The sequence below is a fragment of the Cardiocondyla obscurior genome, linkage group LG05 (genome assembly GCF_019399895.1).
Source record: "Cardiocondyla obscurior isolate alpha-2009 linkage group LG05, Cobs3.1, whole genome shotgun sequence".
Lineage (NCBI taxonomy): Eukaryota > Metazoa > Arthropoda > Insecta > Hymenoptera > Formicidae > Cardiocondyla > Cardiocondyla obscurior.
The window spans coordinates 1310936-1328511 of NC_091868.1; the positions used below are offsets into that span (position 1 = coordinate 1310936).

Genomic DNA, 17576 nt, shown 5'->3' on the forward strand with positions numbered 1-17576 from the left:
GTCGGATTGAACCGCGACGTAAAATTCAATTTTATTCGCGATCTCGCCGCGCTTTCCCGTCGCCCGCGCCGTCCCATTCTCGTTTCACACGTCCATAATTTAACTCTGCGTTATTTAAAGTTTATCAGGTCAAACGTTGTCTCTCTTGTCGTCGCTCCTTCCCACCGCCGGTCGCTGTGAGATCTGTCACTTCGTCCCAAACTGTCGGGCTTAAGTAGACGATGAGAGTTAATTTATTTTGGAAACGTCGCTTAAAATATTATAAGATTTTATTAAATATTATTTCCTCATAATTTAAGAATACCCAGCTTTCTGGAGATTCTTGAATATTCGTAGTTGAATATTTTAATCGCGCGAGTAATCCGGTTAAATCGGATCCCTTGTTTTATGTTCCTGGATAAATCTGACTCGCGAAGATGACTTTGATTCCCCGATATTCATAAAATATGCATATAAATTTCGAGCGGGTGAAAAAAAAGGAAATAAAAAAAAAGAAAAAAGAAAAACGAGTTCGGAGAAAGGCGGATAAATCAGCTCCAGTCTCCCCAGTGTCGCGGCCGCTTTTCTTTCTCCCGCTTCGGCCGGCACGATTTATTCTGCTATGACCTACACATTCGTAATTAATTTATTCGACGTCGCGTCTCGCGCAAATAAAAGCCGCGCTTTTACGCGCGGCTAATTGATAGCGACCGAGCGTCGAAAGACCGAACTGCCGCGGATAAGAAATTAATTGCGTAGGCGTATCAGAAGTGGCGAGCGCTTATCAAGTACGGTCGCGCGAGTCCTTTAAAAGCTCCCTTCTTTTTACACCGCGATAAAATTAAAAGCATTTCATCTTAAAGCGGAAAGCGGCTTAAAATGCTAAGTCGGTCGCGCGAGATATTTTATTTATTTATTTGCGAGATGTTTCCGTCGTAAGAAAACCGATCAAATTTGGGAATTAAATTTTAATCGCATGCTCTACATTTTTGCGAACAGAAACATAACAGGCAGCGTTTAAAAATTGAAAAGTATAGATTATCGTACGCGATAACATTGCGTCCGGGGATGATATATTTCGGTTGAAATCTATTCTCGCGCGGATCCAAACATATTTTAACGACCGTTTCCAATCTGAAATGCAGCGACGGTGATCTAAGGATTCAACTTGCTCTTCGAAGACCTGCCGGATTTGGTAACGTTCCGCGAGACTGCTTATTTTCGTACTCGGTGCATTAGAATCTCCGTGCTCGCGTTGCAATTTTTAAAAAACGTGCTCGCGATCGCTTCTTTTGAAACGTCTCGTACACAGTATCTCGGCCCCCTCGAAACGGCGAGGTCTCGGGCGCGGATGAACGTCAGGAAAGTAACCGGAAGTAGCTCTGAGTGCACGCCGGGAAATTCATGAGAGCTAGGATCAGCCGGAAAAGGGATCGTTGCCTCTTGGCGCCCTCCGTACCGAGCTTTTCCATTTTGGCGTCAACGACGGCGGAGCGAGGCGGGAAGAGAAAAAGACGGGAGCGTGGGTGAAAGAGGGAGACGGGCAGGTCGGAGCGAGAGGGTGTCGATTTGCAATCCGGACGATATTTGCAAGTTAAAGACTCGCGCCGCCGGTTGAAGCACGACGTACGGCCGCGTCGTCCGGATAATCTCGCGGATCGAACGGATTCGTTTCGCCGCGCCGTCGCCACCGCGGAATCCCGCCTTTTCGAGATCAAATTTCGCATCCGGCCGAGAAAGCGGATCGCGGAAGTGCTCCGGGACGTTCCGTGGCCCCGCGATTTTCACCCGGAGATTGTCACGCCGATGGCGCCTCTTTGACGTCGTAATTGCGATACAATAGACGGGCTTGCCTTTACAAAGCACGGGCCGTGTTATTTTTAACGTGACATAAACGCACAGCTTCGACGAGAGCCGATCTCTATCCTCTGATTATGGAAAAAACGCTCCGTCGAGGATAATAAAAAAGAAATAGCGCGGCCGCGCGATAAACGCGAAGAATAAATAACCATTTAAAGCATGATTCGCTAATCTGCTCAGGCTTTCCTCGTCGAGTTTCCGTTCCTTTGTCGATATTTATTATCGTGACTCTGTTGTATCCGTTATCGCGTGTACGTAACTCTATGCAAAACTTACGTTTTCTAATTGCTTAGCTTTACATTAAACTTTATATGTTCGTATGTTTTTGTGTGGGTGAAAAATAGAAACGCGCATAACTTTTAATTCCCGCTTCCTATCCGACTGTATGCGAATCCAAGTCCGCACACTGTGTTATAGCTCCCGTGCACGAAATCGACTTGGTGTGGCAATTCTTCGAAGGCGCTGCGGACTCGATTCTGTCGAACGGATCTCCACGCTCGGATCTCACGTTCTCGCTTTTCGTCCTTTACGTGAAACATCTTTTTTTTATATTTTTTTAATAATCAAGATCGCGAATTAAAATCTAGATTAAATGAAGCGGCTAGATTCGAGCGGCAAGAATCATGTCCTCGGCGAATCGATCCGTTCGCTGTGCAGCGCCCGGCATCTATTTTCTCTGCATCTTCTTTACGCGCCAGAAGTTACATGTTTTACTTCACTCATTTTCCTTTTTTTTTTTATTCCCTCTCTCGTTCTTTGGTGTGCAACGTGTGCGACGCAATCCGTGAAACATTTTTGCTCACGAAGCCCCGATCGAATTCTTGCAGGTGCCAACCGCAGCTGATAAGAAGAAGCTCTACTTCAACGTGGTGCAGGGGCCGAGGGAGAACCAGACTGTCACCGTGGAGGGTGGCGGCGTGAACGCTACCATCATCACCCCCAACATCGCCGCCACCAACGGGATTATCCATATAATCGACAGGCTTCTCGGGGTGCCCTACACCACCGTCCTCGACAAACTCAGGACCGATCCGATGCTCAAGTAAGTCCCCCTTTCCCCGCCCTTCATCTTTATTCATTTTTATGCAAAGCGACTCGGATCATCGACTCTCCGGTTTTATGAAAGATCGCGAGCGTCGTTGCATTAAAGAAAAAAAAAGTAATAAAAAAAAAAATAGAAGAAAAGAGGGGAAAAAAAAATAGAAAATAAAAGGCGGACAAGCGTGTAAGAGGCATCCATTACGCGTATCACGATGGAGAGTAAACTTGCGATTCCGTTTAATTTTACGAGAGCTCGCGTTTTCGTTGTGTTTAAATCTTTAATTTTACGTACGCTTCACAGAGAGCAATGTGAACAGGAATTATGTAAATCGCCACGGCGCCGCCCGGAGTTTCCGCTCCATTTTGCATTCTCTCCTGCCGTAGGCATAAAGTGCAGGGACACCGTGATTTTCTATTCGCGCGACGAAATGATATACCCGGACGATTTATTTCTGTGAAGAAAAGCATCTCTATCTCGGTAATTGCAGGAAGAAAGGTCTCTCTCTCTCTTTCTCTTTCTGTCGTCCTTAGGTGCACGTGGGCGCGGTCACGCGAACACGTGCGAGCTTCCACCCACGTGTAGATACGATCTTCGCAAGACGCACCATCACCGCCACGCCTTATCCAGTCCTGAAAGAGAATCTTATCCGCGCGCGAGCCCGACGCGAACCTTTCTTCCGCACGATTCGGTCTCCCCTCTTTACCTCCCGCTCTCGTTCGAATTTAATTAAAATAACGCAACAAATCCCCATTCCAATTACCGCGAGCCCCCGCCGATACCGTCGGCCGGGGATAAAAAACTATAACCGTGGAGTGTGTCTTACGCTCGGAATTGCATAGTTCCGCAGGGCACCACGTTGTACCTATTAAATTCGTAGCCGGGCCGCGCCCTTCCCTCCGCCGCGCGCCGATATTGCCTCCTTGTCCAATTTAACGGTCGGCACTCGTAGCGCCGTGGAAAAAGCAAATAAACTCACTCGGTTGGATTACCCGGTTGGAACATACTGGTCTCCGCGCTCTCGGCTGCTCTCTCGCTCGCGTTTAGCTCCAAGCGTCGTTCTTAAAATCCGAAAAGATTAGGAAAAACCCCTGAGAGTCGTGGGATCTTCCGGAAACGATTAATCCGGGGGATGAAGGTATCGGGAATCGGCAGGGGGGGAAGGCGGGGATCGATACCGAGAGTAAACTTCACGAAATTTTAAAAAAATGTACGCCGACGGAGCATTCGCAAACGGACGATCGTAAGAATTCATCACGAACCGCAGCTAACTTGACAGATCCGTGGGAGCGAGGATCTCCGCTGGTCGGGGATCCCGTCCATTAAGATTTTCACGGCCCGTGGGGTCTGAAATGCAACAACGGACCACGGTATTCTCGCGGAAGATTGTTTATGTACGCTGATCCCAATAAACCGGCCAACAATCGTGCCCCGTCATATCGTCGGCGGCTTTCCGCGCGAAGAAAGCTGTGGATTATCTTCTGATTTAAAATTATAATTGATAACCCGCGGACGGTGGAATGAAGGGGGGAAGGGGGAGGAGGCGTGGAAGAGTTCGCAAGTAAAGAGACTCGGGAGATACGGCGAAAACGGTCACGGCGGCTTTATAAAGAGAGGAGAGATCAACCCTCGTAGTAGAGGGCGGATTAAATCCCGTAAGAGATAGCGCGAAGGTGAGAGTCTCCCGAGGGTAGGCGAGAGAAAGACTAGAGTAAACATCGCGTTGTGTTACCACGATCTACTCTTGCAATCCTGGCCCGTTGAAAAATTTTCCTCGTCGGTGCTTAACGCGACCCGCCTCTTCCTCTTCGCCCCGATTCAATTAAAACGATTCAGGCAGCTCGGACGAGGCATTGTCAGGCGTTATTTATACCCCGTTCGCCGCACGTTTTTAAGATTCCTTGCAAAACTGTCGGCGTTTATCGCCGAAACTGATCGCCGATATTTCTCACTGTCCTTTTCAGCTCGACCTACTTGCTCGGCCAGCGACGCGGATTCAACGATCAACTCAACGACACGACGAAGCGATTCACGTACTTCGCTCCGCTTGACTACGCCTGGAAAGACGCGGCGAATAACTATCCGTCAACCACCAAGAAGCTCTTCATGCCCGAGTACAGTTATCACGTGAGTAAACCTGTTAGATACGCGAGGTAGCCTCGGGCATTCGGATCCGAGATTATTATCGTTACTTAAAGCCACGCGTCTCTTAATTTTCTCGTTAAACCATTGGGCTTCGAAATCGCACCTCTTTATGCCCGCAGACGAAGCAGATACTGGAACGACACCTCGTGATAGCGGACCAAGCGTACACGATGGCGAAGCTGAAAGAGATGAACAACGACACGATCTATCTCCCAGCGGCGAGGGACGTTCTGAAGCTTCGCGTCAAGGAGTACGGCGAAAGTGAGTAGATAAGTTTCATTTCGCTGTCATTTACCACCGCGCGGAATATATCTTAACGTCACCTCGGGGTGTCCGGGATCTCTCGCGGAAGTTTCGCACCGGCGTGCAAGACAGCGTCGGAAATTGCGCGCGTTCACGCGGCCGCAATCTAGACGCGCGAAAATTCGGCGGCTACTTTGGAGAAAACGCAGGGACAAATTTTCCTCGCCGACGCGTTTCCTCGCTCGAGCTTTTTCGTTACCGAGAGCGAACTTACTCGGCCGTGCCATCGGCGTTCGTCCCGCGACGCGCTCGCGAACGTTCTCGCGAGCGGGACGCGGGGCCGTCAGAGCGCGGCGGGGCGCCTGTCATCGACACTCTCAAACCTGGTGCTGTCTGATTACATGTAGCTGAGAGGTACGACGAAAACGCAATCCGTCCAGAGGCATCCGGTGAGTGAGCTTAAGTGTTGTTTAAGCGTCGCCGACGCGCGACACGACACGAGCGCTTTCACTTTGTACGAGCAGCACAGTTACTGATTGCGAGTATCCGAAAGAGTGCACCCTTCATTACGCACCGCGTTACGCACTCGCGCGTACATGCCGTGCCGAAATACGTCGATGTGCGCGCGGGCGGATGAAACTCGCGCGTAACTATTCGCGCCCCCGGGCGAAGTTCGTTTTTCCGTGCGCCGGGATTCGTCGGCTTTGGGACGCCAATACTCCGGAAGATTAGCGATCTCGAATCTCTGATCTCTAAGCTAGGGATAATTTTGTACGAGTTTCGTGCGGATACACTCCGCGGGTCATTCGCGCGAAGGGGCGCGTCCCAAAAGCCGTGAATCCCCGATGATCTATTGAAACTACGTTCCGGTGCATTCAGATCCTTCCGGGTGCCACCTTCGTGCGACGATTCCGATTGTTTTCTGTACGATTGTACGCCGTAGCTTGTGCGCTTACGCTGACGCTTACGCTTTTCGCATACGAGGGATCGAGCGCGGAAGGAAATCGCGGTGAAATCTTATCGGGAATGAAAGACGAACTTCGCCTGGCGCGCCGAGACTGCATATACCTCGCTCGCACGAGAGATTAGCGACAAGCCGTCGATGCTTCGTTTAATTAGTTTGTATTATTTGAAATATCGTTCGTCGCAGTTAAATTATACATTGCATCTGTACGTCGCGGGGCGTTCTCGAACCGCGCAATCCTGTTACCATCCCGGATGTTTTGTTTGTTTCTCCCCTCCGTTGCTTCCGTGGTGTTTGAGAGTCTGTCTTAGCGGCACCGCGAGATTGAGCCCGCTCTTAAGTAATACGAGAGACGACGAGCGGCACGGGTAAATCAAGATCGTTCCGATGTTCACAATCAATTAGGACCTGGACTCTCAATCTTGCGAGACGCAGCAATTTTCATTACATTCCTAGGTGGGATCCCGGGGCAGCTTAGCGCAGGGGTCGAAAGTCACTGAATCAAAGCAGGGGGGAAGGAGGGAAAAAAAAGGGATAAAGAGGGAAGATAAAAAAAAAAAAAAAAAAAAAAGTGTCAGGGAAAGGGGGAGAAGAGCGACAGCGCGGAGAGAGCGAAGCGCGCGCGGTGCGCGAGAAACAAAAGCGTATTAATTGCGTCGAGGGCAACAATACTCATTGTGAACGGCGGAATTAATTACGACGAGCAGAACGCTCATTGTTGCACGTAAATTAATTGCGACAACAGCGGCAATAGGATATCATTACCTTTGTCGTGGCGAGGGGGGCTCCCTCGCGCCGCCTCCGGTTTCGCGGTTACTATTTATCGTGCCCCAGCGCGCAGAGACAACCCCCCGCGTGCGCAAACATATCCCCGCGACACGTGGAGGTGAGAATAAGGAGCACGGAGTAGCGCGGGATCACGCGAGCGACGTCCGACGTATCGTGCGCGATCCGAGGAACGCCGGCTGACTGATAAAGTAGATAAATGACGCGCGGTCAATTAAAACCAGAAATACTAATTGTAAGCTTAATGTCCAGTGGCGTTACATTAAGCCGTTTGACCAGATACCCGCCATCGCGTTAACATTAGAGCGACAGTAATTTGTTTATATAATATATATCGGGGGTCAATGCTAATTACTTTCTATTTAGTCGTGTGTTGTTTCAACAAATTCACCTACGGGAGAAACAGAATGACATCCGCAGATATTAATGAATCCATTAAGTAACCGAGACGATTTTAACTGTGTAAAAGTGATTTGCAGTACCACGCCGGTTGGTTTAAATTGAAAATTCTATTCGGACAATAGAGGTAACGCGTAACAATTGGCAAATTAGTTTGGTTATTTCGACGTGTAATTGCCACGCTATGTAAAAAGAAAAGAAAAAAAAAAAAGGTACGCGGATAGAACTTCGTTTCGGTACGAGTCGCTCTTTCGACACTCGGCGCGTAAAGCCGCGCGACGTTCAAGAAGTTTCCAAGCGAATTTCAGCGCGGCAAACGGTTCCTTTCACGTTCTCGCATTCTGGCGGCGAAGTATGATGGATATCTGGCCGAGCGCTGGGATTTTTGCGCGTTATCGAAAATGAGACACGGTGGTTCGTTGCTCTCGCGAAAAATATGTCGCCCCTCGAACGCGGAAGCCGGAAACGAACGCGCGCACCATTATGCGCCCGGAACCCACAGGGCGATTTATTATGCACCTTTCGACCGCCATTTAAATGCAAATTCCTTGATTACCCTCGGCGCTAATTGCTACGTGCCCGCCCGGTTATTCGCTCTCGCCTACGAGCAAATTTCCGAGGCGTTCCCCGGCTCGCGATTGTCGCTCTAGCCGACCTGTTTTACAATCCTGCGACGGCGGACCGCGGGCGAGAAAAAGATTGAGTTCGGCGGGACACTTTGTTAAGCGATGCGAAGACCCGGAAATCGACGTGAAAAGGCAGCGAAAGTATCGCTTCCGCGCTCGCCGAAATGTAGCGGCGACGACACGCGAGGCGGAAGCTTTGTTCGCGGTCTCTTTTTTTAATAACTTTTATTAAATATCGTCGCTGTATATAATTTGCCGATTATTAATTTTCTTTTTTTCTTTTTTATTTTATTACTTTAATCCATCGAGTTTTTTTTTCTATCATCTCACCAGTGTTTATTTTAGGGTCTCTGGACAATTTCTCTCGTCATCAAATTTTTTATTCGAGGCTTGGCGATCGCCGAGAGAAAAAAAGAAAGAGAGAGCTTTGTATTCTGCATTTCAGTGCCGCTTCACTAACGCATCACGCGGTTACGCTGCCACGGTTCCATGTCCCAAAAATATCACTGACGAGCTTTTCTCTTTTTCAGGTTACCAGTTGGAGTGGGAGGGCAAGAGGATCCGAGTGATCCGTCCGGACGTTGAGTGCACCAACGGCATCATCCACGTGATTAACGCCGTGTTTCTCAAGGATAGCGACGTTCGGGTGACGGGCGGCGCGTCTCTGGCCACCCTCGCGCCCCACCTAATCATGATACTGATAGCTAAGTGGCATCTGTAAAAACCGTCATCGTCGCGTCGCATCGTCTCGCGTCTGCAGCGGATGCGTCTGTAGGGATTCTCCTCGGGCACCGTCACCGATCGTCCTCGCGCGAGCGGCGACGGGAACGACGCAACGCGGGGAGGCACGGCGGGTAGGCACGGTCGACCGTCTCACGTTCGATCGCACCCTCCGAAAGGACATTTATTAAACACGGGGGTAGGGCGAGGGGAGAAAATAATCGTGCAAATCCGAAGATCCGGTGACGGCCGAGAATCCGCGAGGGAGATCCGTAGAGATCTGAAGTAAATACGTCGGGGATTCGCGGGCATCCGAGGATCGAGGAATTCGTTCGCGCGCGCGGTGGTTCAAGCGGAATCGCTGATCCGCAATCGCGAAAAATGAAAATGGGGAGGGAAACGGGAGCGGGAAGAAAAAGTGTGTTCGATCGGTTTACGTTATGAATAGCGAAGGCAACGCAGTTCTCACCGAGGGAAACGACGAGAGGACGACCGAGTACTCGCGACCGCACGGCCTCAGAACGCCAGGATAGCCTATTATTTATTGAGTAATCGTCTGTGGAAATAGCGGGACAATTTTACGGGTTAGGAGCGTTAATCGTACCAAATAATAAATGGTTAATCTCGTACCAAGTAATCTAAATAAATTTATCGAGAGGGGGGGGGAGTCGAGTGGAGGACGTGGAGGCGCAAAGGAGAGATTTCGAGGAACCTACTTCGAGTGCAAGGGCGACGACGAAACTGCATCCCGTGGAGTCGCGCGATCGCCTTTCGGCAAACGACGAGTGACACAAGTATGCAAATAGAATCGCGCTTTAACCGCAGATCGTTCTTCGCGCTATCACCTGTCTCGTACTGACTAAAGCACTTGATTTCACGCCTTTTGCCGGTCGTGGAAATTTTACCATTCAACTGAAAGGTGATCGACCGATCAGAGACTGAGCGATTTAATTGCATATCTCACGCGTCGTTCCGTAGAACTGATAAGAACGTAATAACGCACCGAGACGTTTCGCTTAGAACAACACTTCCACTTTCTCGTGGAACCCTACGATTTTTTACTACACGCTAATCGCGAAGTCCCAATAATCCTTTCCCTCCAAAGCGACACGACGGTAATAAAGCGCAACGCTGGTCAGCCCTTTGAATTACCAACCGCAATAGAACTGAAATACAGTCATCGATCACCGATTAATAAACGATGAAAGTAAGTAAACACTTGAAAGATTAAAAAAAAAAGAAAAAGAAAAGAGTCTTTCAATTTCGATACTCGCGGATTTCGCGACTCGTGCAATTTTTTTTTTTTTTTTTGGATCCTTGAACTGCCTCGAAATGCAGGACAGCTCGATCTGTCAAGCCTTAGGACGCTTGTAGATCTTTAAATTCGTAAATACGTGAAATCCTTCGATTATTCGGCTATTCGGACGGAAACCCCGCGGATTATCGGACTCCAAAGCTGAGATTTTCCGAGTCCGCGGTTTTTCGACTCGGTAAGCCGCCTCGGTCAATTCAACAATCATTGCCACTAATCAACGTTGTCATATCGAATCGTAACAGCCTTACGACGAAATCGGACGAATTACGCCGATGCAGACGGACGCGTAAAACACGTCATCTCGGTATGACGATACGGCGAGCGTATTTCGGGCGCCGAGCCCGAACGAGGTAAACGTTTAAGCTTCCTCATCTTCCTGTTTAACCCGGAGATTTAGGCACGGTTTGTTCCCTTTGAGACACACGCTCTCGAGCCTGTCGTCGCCGCGAAAGGGTTAACGGCTGTCGTGGGCCGCTCAGGGACAGCCTCGCACGATACCCCGCTATATATCATATCGTATTTACGCTGTCTACTTACTGAGAATACTGCCATGCACGCGGGCTTGCCGACGAGCTCGCCGACGAGCTTGCCAACGAGTTTTTGTACGATAATTATTACCCAGACGGATAGCGAAAGAAGGTCAACGAAAAATAGCGAGAGATCCGCTTCATCTCGAAACCGCCGATTTCTGACGGGGAAAAAAAAAAGAACAAAAAAGAAAAAAAAAAAAAGAAATTAACGCGTCGAGCTATTACGCGAATCCAGCGGCGCGAAGAAATGAAGTACTTCGAATCGTGGACGCGCCATGGAGCTGAAAGGAAATTTTAGCGCACTCTGCTTCTGTTAGTTTTGTAAATTTGTAACAAAGCAGTATTTCCCCTTAATTTTCCTGTGTAATGAGACACGGTAACTTTTCCGAAGAAACAGACAGGAATTTCACGGAGCGAGACACGGAGATAATATACAGGGGGGAAAAAGGGGGGGAGGGATGGGAGTTAGGGGTTCGCGTAGCATCTATACGTATCTTAATACTTGTTAGAAAATTAAATTGCGAGGAGAAAACTGGCGGGAAAGTCGCTGAATTAATTCCCGTCGGAGAAATTCATCCGCGGAGAGGAGTTTCTATTAATCTCCTTTAATTCGCCTATTTTTCTTTCCTCTTTTTCGCGGGAACGTAAGGACACTCCGCGACCATCCACTCTCAGTTCAGGGCACGCGCTATCGTCCCATCGTGATAAACCACAACCCCGACGAACTCTTTTTTTTTTATTTTTTTTTTCCTTTTTCTCTCCGCCATCCATCGCTCATCGCGTCATTACAGACACACATGTACACGCACATCCTGCCCGTCGAATAGAGAACTTATCATCGAGATCTTAGCCGTACGCGAGTAATAACGGTGAGAAAGTTCGGAGGACGCGGCTGAAAGGGAACCCGGAAATATAGGCTCGTGAACGAAAGCCTCGTGAGACCGAAAGAGACGAGGATTAACTCTTCCGCCGGTCAAAATCTCTAGCTACTCGCTCCTACGTGGAAAGGGTAAGTGAGCGCTTTATCGAACGCTCTTTTAATAGACGTATATATTGATCTTTGATACGTGCAGATATATTTCTCACATGTAGGGCGTTTAATAACTCTCCTCTCATAGGTAGAGAAAGTTGAACTAGACAGGGGCGGTCCTTTACTGTTTCGCGAGCTTCTTAGTAACTAATAAAGTAACATTAACTAATGAAAACCAACTGCTCGCGCGGTCAAGCAAAAAGATGCTTCCCCTCCCCCATTTAATTCAATTCACTCTGTCTTGTGTACGCGAAGGGTCGCGTAGTAATTATATAACAGCTTATACACCGTTTTGAAGTATATTGCGATTATAGATTATTAAAACTTTAAATACCTGCACTTCCTGAACACGATCTGAGACGCGGGAAAGAGAAGCAGAACTTTATTCGTCAATTAATCGAATGTTCCCTTAGCGAGCATTCTCGCGCAAGCTTATCTACCGTGGAATTGAATATTAAGAAATAATGGATATTAAGGAATAAACTGAGCTTTTCAATTAGCCGTTTTCGCGAAGGAAAAAAAAAGAAAAAAAAGAAGAAAAAAAAAATCAATTTCGCATTTCTCTCGCAAATAAAATCGTGCCGCACCACTCGCGTTTGCAGCGCGAACGAGTCGCAGTGAAAAAAGGGGAAAACGCAGCGGTTCGGAGCACAGAGCACGTTCGAAGCTCGAAGGGGAAGAGTATAAAGCCTCGAAATTTCGTGTCCTCCTTGAATACGAGTAATACGGAGGGTAATGCGGCGAGAGGCGCAAGATGGTTTACACTCAACTGATAAAACGCCGAAACCTTAATGAAAGACAATTGACTGATCGGATCCGTCGTTTAGGCTCGCAACGCGGTCCAGTAACTTGTTTGCCGTTAATCACGTATTAAAAAAAAAAAAAGAGAGAGAGAGAGTAAGAGATTGTAGTTAGCGGGCGCGTAATCGGAGCAGCCACAACCTTCTCCGCGAGAACTTGATTTAACGATGAAATAAAAGAAAAAATAAAAAAATAAAAAAAAACCGTCGATGTTATTCGTGTTGATATCAGTCTATACATATATATATATATAAAACAGATAAATAAAGATATATATAATTAACAGAGATATATATTAATGAGGAAGAAAGTATCGATCAAAGAACGAGCCGAGAGGAGAAGCGTGAGATGGGTGGTAATAGGAAAGGAAAGGAATGAGAAATAGCTAAGAGGACAAAATACTATCAGAGGATAAACTTAAACTTGTTGTTGGGATGAATTGATATTACGAATTATTATTATTATTACAATTATTACCTATATAAAATATACATAAACTCTAATTAACACTGTTTGCTCGTTAGATGAACCAAGAAAAAGATAAAAAAAAAAAATGAAAAAAATAAAAAAATAAAAATAAAATAGCGAAACTCTATTTCTCCGTGTAGATGTGTCTTAATGTTCAGCTTGTTCGGCAGCCACGCGGCCGACAGTGAGCTGGTTTCGGGGCTGCCATAGGTCGAAAGGGGTGTTCGAGTCGGTACGCGGGAGACGAGATCAAATGGACTGCCATGCGAGACTTAAAAATCTTTACACTCGTAGAGCACGTCGTACGGGAAAAAAAAAAAAAAAAGATTCACGCACGCCGCCAATGTTGTTACGAACGTTACGAAAGGGCCGTAAATTGTCGAGCGGAAAAATCGACCATCGTCCGCGACAAGTCAAACAAATTGCGTTTTCATAGAAAAACATCGCATTCACGTATGAAACACTTTGAGAGGACGCCAGCGTTTCGTCACGCATCGCAAAACTTTGTATTTTTCGAGATCTCGGTTAATATCTTTTGCAGAAAAAAAAAAAAAAGAAATATTCTCAAAGCGCGAAGCATCACTGGAGTATAAAGATTCGACCCGAATCGAAAGTCTCCTGATTGGTTGTAGAATTTAAATTACTTCTCATCCGAGTTTTGCAGACGGTGGTCGATTAATTCCACAAAAAAGAAAAGAAAAGCAAAAATTAAAATTAAAAAATAAAGAGAGAAAGAGAAAAGGATTATTAAGAAATTAGAAAAAGTGAATTTATGATTTTCAATTCGCGAGTGACGCTACGGTGAATAAATGCAGCTAAGTTTATTACCTTACGAATAGTTATTAATTATAGGATTACGAATAGGACCAGAGCCGTGATCCTCGTTAGAAGTGGACAGACGATTGCACGTATCGTTCGCTGGATATCTGAATACCTGACGGAGGTGGGTCAGCCAGCTGACTTTTGAGATCTCGGGTGTGCGCGATAACCGAAAGCGCGATAGACGAAATAATTTCGGCGGATTTGCGGGTATTCGGGGTCCGGCATTTACGTAAGATCAAAATCTCCACGGTATTCGCATACATTCCAGCCTTATAGGAACGTCCCAGTGAAGGCGTTAATCGTAAAATCATTAGCACGCCATCGCCAGCGAATGTGACGTTAATCGCGGCATCGATCACAGTCTCTGCTATCGTCTTTTTTTCTTTTTTTTTTTTAATGCCCTATTGTCGCTCCTTCGCTGTTCTATTTCCGCGAGAACTGGCAATTACGAACGTCCAGTACTGACGTTTCGCGTTCACGCGTTTTCCTGTATACATACTCAACACACACACATGCATACACAGATACACGCATACGTGCGCGCATTTTTAGGAGTTTCTCACGAAGGCAGACGGTCCCTCTGTCCTCGTCGTCGCACGATCATTTCGGGCTGCATGTTGTGAACATGCTTCGCACTCGTATCCGATTATTTGAGGACTCGACGACTCTGGGATCCCTAGGATCCGAGGCTCTCGGGAGCGGTTCCTGGGTGGCGAGGCTCGCAAGTTGTCTCGGCGGCACGAGGCTCCCTCAGGATCCGCGACCCGCCGACCTGAGAATCCGTGGACCGCGAGGAAACGCTACTGATTGCATTTACGCGCGTGGCCGAGGACGGCGGCGCGCTTTTTAGAGCAGGCTTGGCGAAACGCGGCGCGGCTCGCCGCCGACGTTTAACGTTCGCGTTAGCCTAAGCACGGGGTTTTTAAGCTTTTTAAAGTTACGGCCGCCGGGGGGGAGCGTGACATCCCCTCATCTCCCGCCCCGGCTGGCGGCAGGTGATACCGGTAAGTGCAACCAGTAACTTAAGCACGCCACATACCATTACGGTAAATCATTAATATGTAAGAGTATAGAGTATGTAAAGTGACGTAAGAGAAGGAGGGAGATCGCAGGAGAGATCGTGGTTTTTAAAATTCCGAATGCGAAGAGCGTATATATATATATATATAAATAAATAAAAATAAATATAAATATAAAGATAAAGATAAATTGTAAGCGATTTCGTATTTTAAGCGCCGGATAGGCGGGTTTCACAGAAAAATTAATTGACGAACTATTAAGGATTATTATTTATTAGCTATTACAAAAGTATATGATATAAATATATGTATATTATACATACCTTATACTGTAGTAGGGGAAATCAAATTTTATGTACCACAGAGCTATTTGTATAAAAGGCATTTGTTTCATCACGCGAGTCATGGATTGTCATTGTTGCGACATTTGATTGCCCATCATCGTCGCCGTCGTTCACCGTGCCGACGGTGACTTTAGGTAACATATATTTTGGATAATTAATCACGGAGAGGATTTCTAGTTTTTATTAGGAAACGTTAGGTGTACACGTATGTTTGCATTGTCTGTATTTCGAAATTAGTTATTAAGTTTCTAAGTCACGCGCGCTTGTCCCCCCACGGCGAGACCGGCGCTTCCAGCGAAACGATTTATTACGGAAAGACCTCGCGCTATTCGGGTCAATCAAATTTACAAAGGGAAAAGTCGAGGAGAGCGTTATGTACCTTCGCGTTTGCGGGCGAATCGACGGCAGCCCTTTCTGTCCAGGAATGAGAGTCCAAAGAAATTAAAAAGAACTTGACACCCAAAAGACTGGGAGAAAAAAATAAAATAAAATAAAGCAAAGCTACAGACTTGAAGTTGAAGTAGGAAATAAATTCTTCCGGAAAGATGTTCGAACGAACGATTCAATATCTATGAGGTTCGAACATTTAATTCCAATTAATTACAGCGTGACAAAAGAGCGCTCTAAATTTTGTTTTCCACTTCGGGGATAAAGATTCGACAGTCAATAGATTAATAAAACAAAATTAGTAGACCCTGCCGTCTGTTCGTCCGGCGAACGTTCACTTTTCACCTGTATCTCGCTTCACTAGGTACACTGTATAGATCCGATCGCTTTCGCTGTATGATTTTACAAAGAATAAAGAATACCTTACAAGACACAAATCGGAAAACGTTTACTGGCCAGGCCACACGATGATCTGGATGAGATGGAAGATGAAGCGGACGGTAAATGTGAACGACGGGAACATGCCGACATGTGAGAGGTAAGTTTTATATATATTTTTTCGATTTTACAGCAACGCAAAGATTGCCCGTCGATCAATGGGAGCTCGGCGCAAAATAATATCCACACAATCGTTCTGAAGTAATCGTAAAAAAAAAGAAAAAAAAATGAAAACTATGATTTCTCTTTCTATATATATATATTATCAAGTAACATTAATACGTTCATTCGACGGCTAAATTTATTACATCATAACGCATTATTGGAGTATTTCTCGCGCACTATAACTTTGTATGTAATGCAGCAATACATTTTTATATAAATTCATGTATATATATATATGTGTTTGTGTGTGTATATATATTTATTTAGACACGAGAGACATTCGCGTGTAACTTGTCATATGAAACTTCCGACTTTTTCTCCGCGTATCTAAATATATATATATTTATAATATATTATATATCCGAATCGTCTCGGCTCTTTGCTAATGTGACTTTATTAGAGTGCAGCCAGAGAAGCTCGCGTTTTACGAGTATAAAGGAATCCAAAGCTTCGACGCGTTGTGTAATGACGTATATTCATGTACCGCGTGTACGTGTGTGAGAACGCAGCGAGAAAATCACGCGCGCGCTTATCAGCGCCGTCGTCATCTTCATCGTCGTCGTCGTCGTTGCCAACAATGTCATGGCGATCATCATCAGTGCATGGCCCAGCCGATGGTGTAATTACGGGAAGCTCTTCCCGTGCGGCACAGGCGATCTGTCGAAAGAAACATGCTCGAGGGAGCCATTACGATGGGAGGGTGTGTTTCTAGGGGCTTGACGGTTGACGTGAGGATCGTCCGAGGATCGGCCTGGGAGAATTTCGAGACTTAGACCTCGACGATTCCGCGGTCTGATATCCTCGCAACCGTGCGGGATCGATGGCTTGCGTTCAAAAGAAGTTCAACGAAACCTGACGTTCTTTTTCCAACGTTCTATCGCAGCAAATGTAAATGACCAGGACTTCCGTTGAACGCAGCCCAGTGACTCTCGAAGGTAGCACGGCCGAACTATTGGTGTCATCGACCGAGCTTTTCGGATTTGCGGATCCTTCGAACGCGCGGGTCGTCGAGAGATGATCGAACAATCGTGTACGTACCGTGAAGAGATAATTTTATGAGATTTTAATTGGTTAGACTTCGATCTCGTTTCAAGTGCCGCTTTAGTAAAAAAAAGAAAAATTAATTAATTCATAAATAAATAAAATAATAATTCCTTTCTCTTTCGTAATATCAGTGTTTGAAAAGCGGAGCTCAATTTTCGACTTCAGTATCTTTAACGATACAAAATGTGTCGTGATATTTGACAAGTAGATGAGACCTGCACAGGATGTCCCAGAACGTAACGCGGATCTCCCTGCAGGACGTTGCGGAAGCTTCGTTACGAAACGTCGCGGCGGAACTATTAAAGCTCTCGTAAAGTAAACGTAAAAAAGACATGGGCAATCTGCACCGCGATAATTTTTCAGTCAGGAGCATTTCGCGACGCCACCGCTTGTCCCGGACTTTCCTCTTTTCCTGCGCCCCCGCCGTCCCGGTCGTAAAGCAAAAGTAATTA

General features: G+C 46.6%; 2 protein-coding genes across 7 annotated transcripts in view; one reads left to right on the top strand and one right to left on the bottom strand.

The window, feature by feature from the left end:
* The window catches only part of Fas1 (fasciclin 1), a 220711-nt gene extending 205130 nt beyond the window's left edge, over positions 1 to 15581 (top strand). For 2 of the 3 annotated variants that reach the window (XM_070656682.1, XM_070656683.1), the window contains 5 exons: positions 2667 to 2881; positions 4843 to 5005; positions 5143 to 5284; positions 5674 to 5715; positions 8572 to 15581. In XM_070656682.1, the coding sequence (XP_070512783.1) occupies positions 2667 to 2881; positions 4843 to 5005; positions 5143 to 5284; positions 5674 to 5715; positions 8572 to 8762 (753 nt within the window). In that variant the 3' untranslated portion in view covers positions 8763 to 15581. The remainder of the gene's footprint in view (positions 1 to 2666; positions 2882 to 4842; positions 5006 to 5142; positions 5285 to 5673; positions 5716 to 8571) is intronic. The other variant, XM_070656684.1, reaches the window with a different exon arrangement.
* Positions 15502 to 17576, bottom strand: part of Tmod (tropomodulin) — a 42808-nt gene continuing 40733 nt past the window's right edge. For all 4 annotated transcript variants that reach the window (XR_011545735.1, XM_070656687.1, XM_070656688.1 and 1 more), the window contains one exon: positions 15502 to 16737. Coding sequence is in view for 1 of the 4 variants with exons in the window: in XM_070656688.1 (XP_070512789.1) it covers positions 16676 to 16737 (62 nt within the window). In the remaining 3 variants the exon portion in view is untranslated. The remainder of the gene's footprint in view (positions 16738 to 17576) is intronic.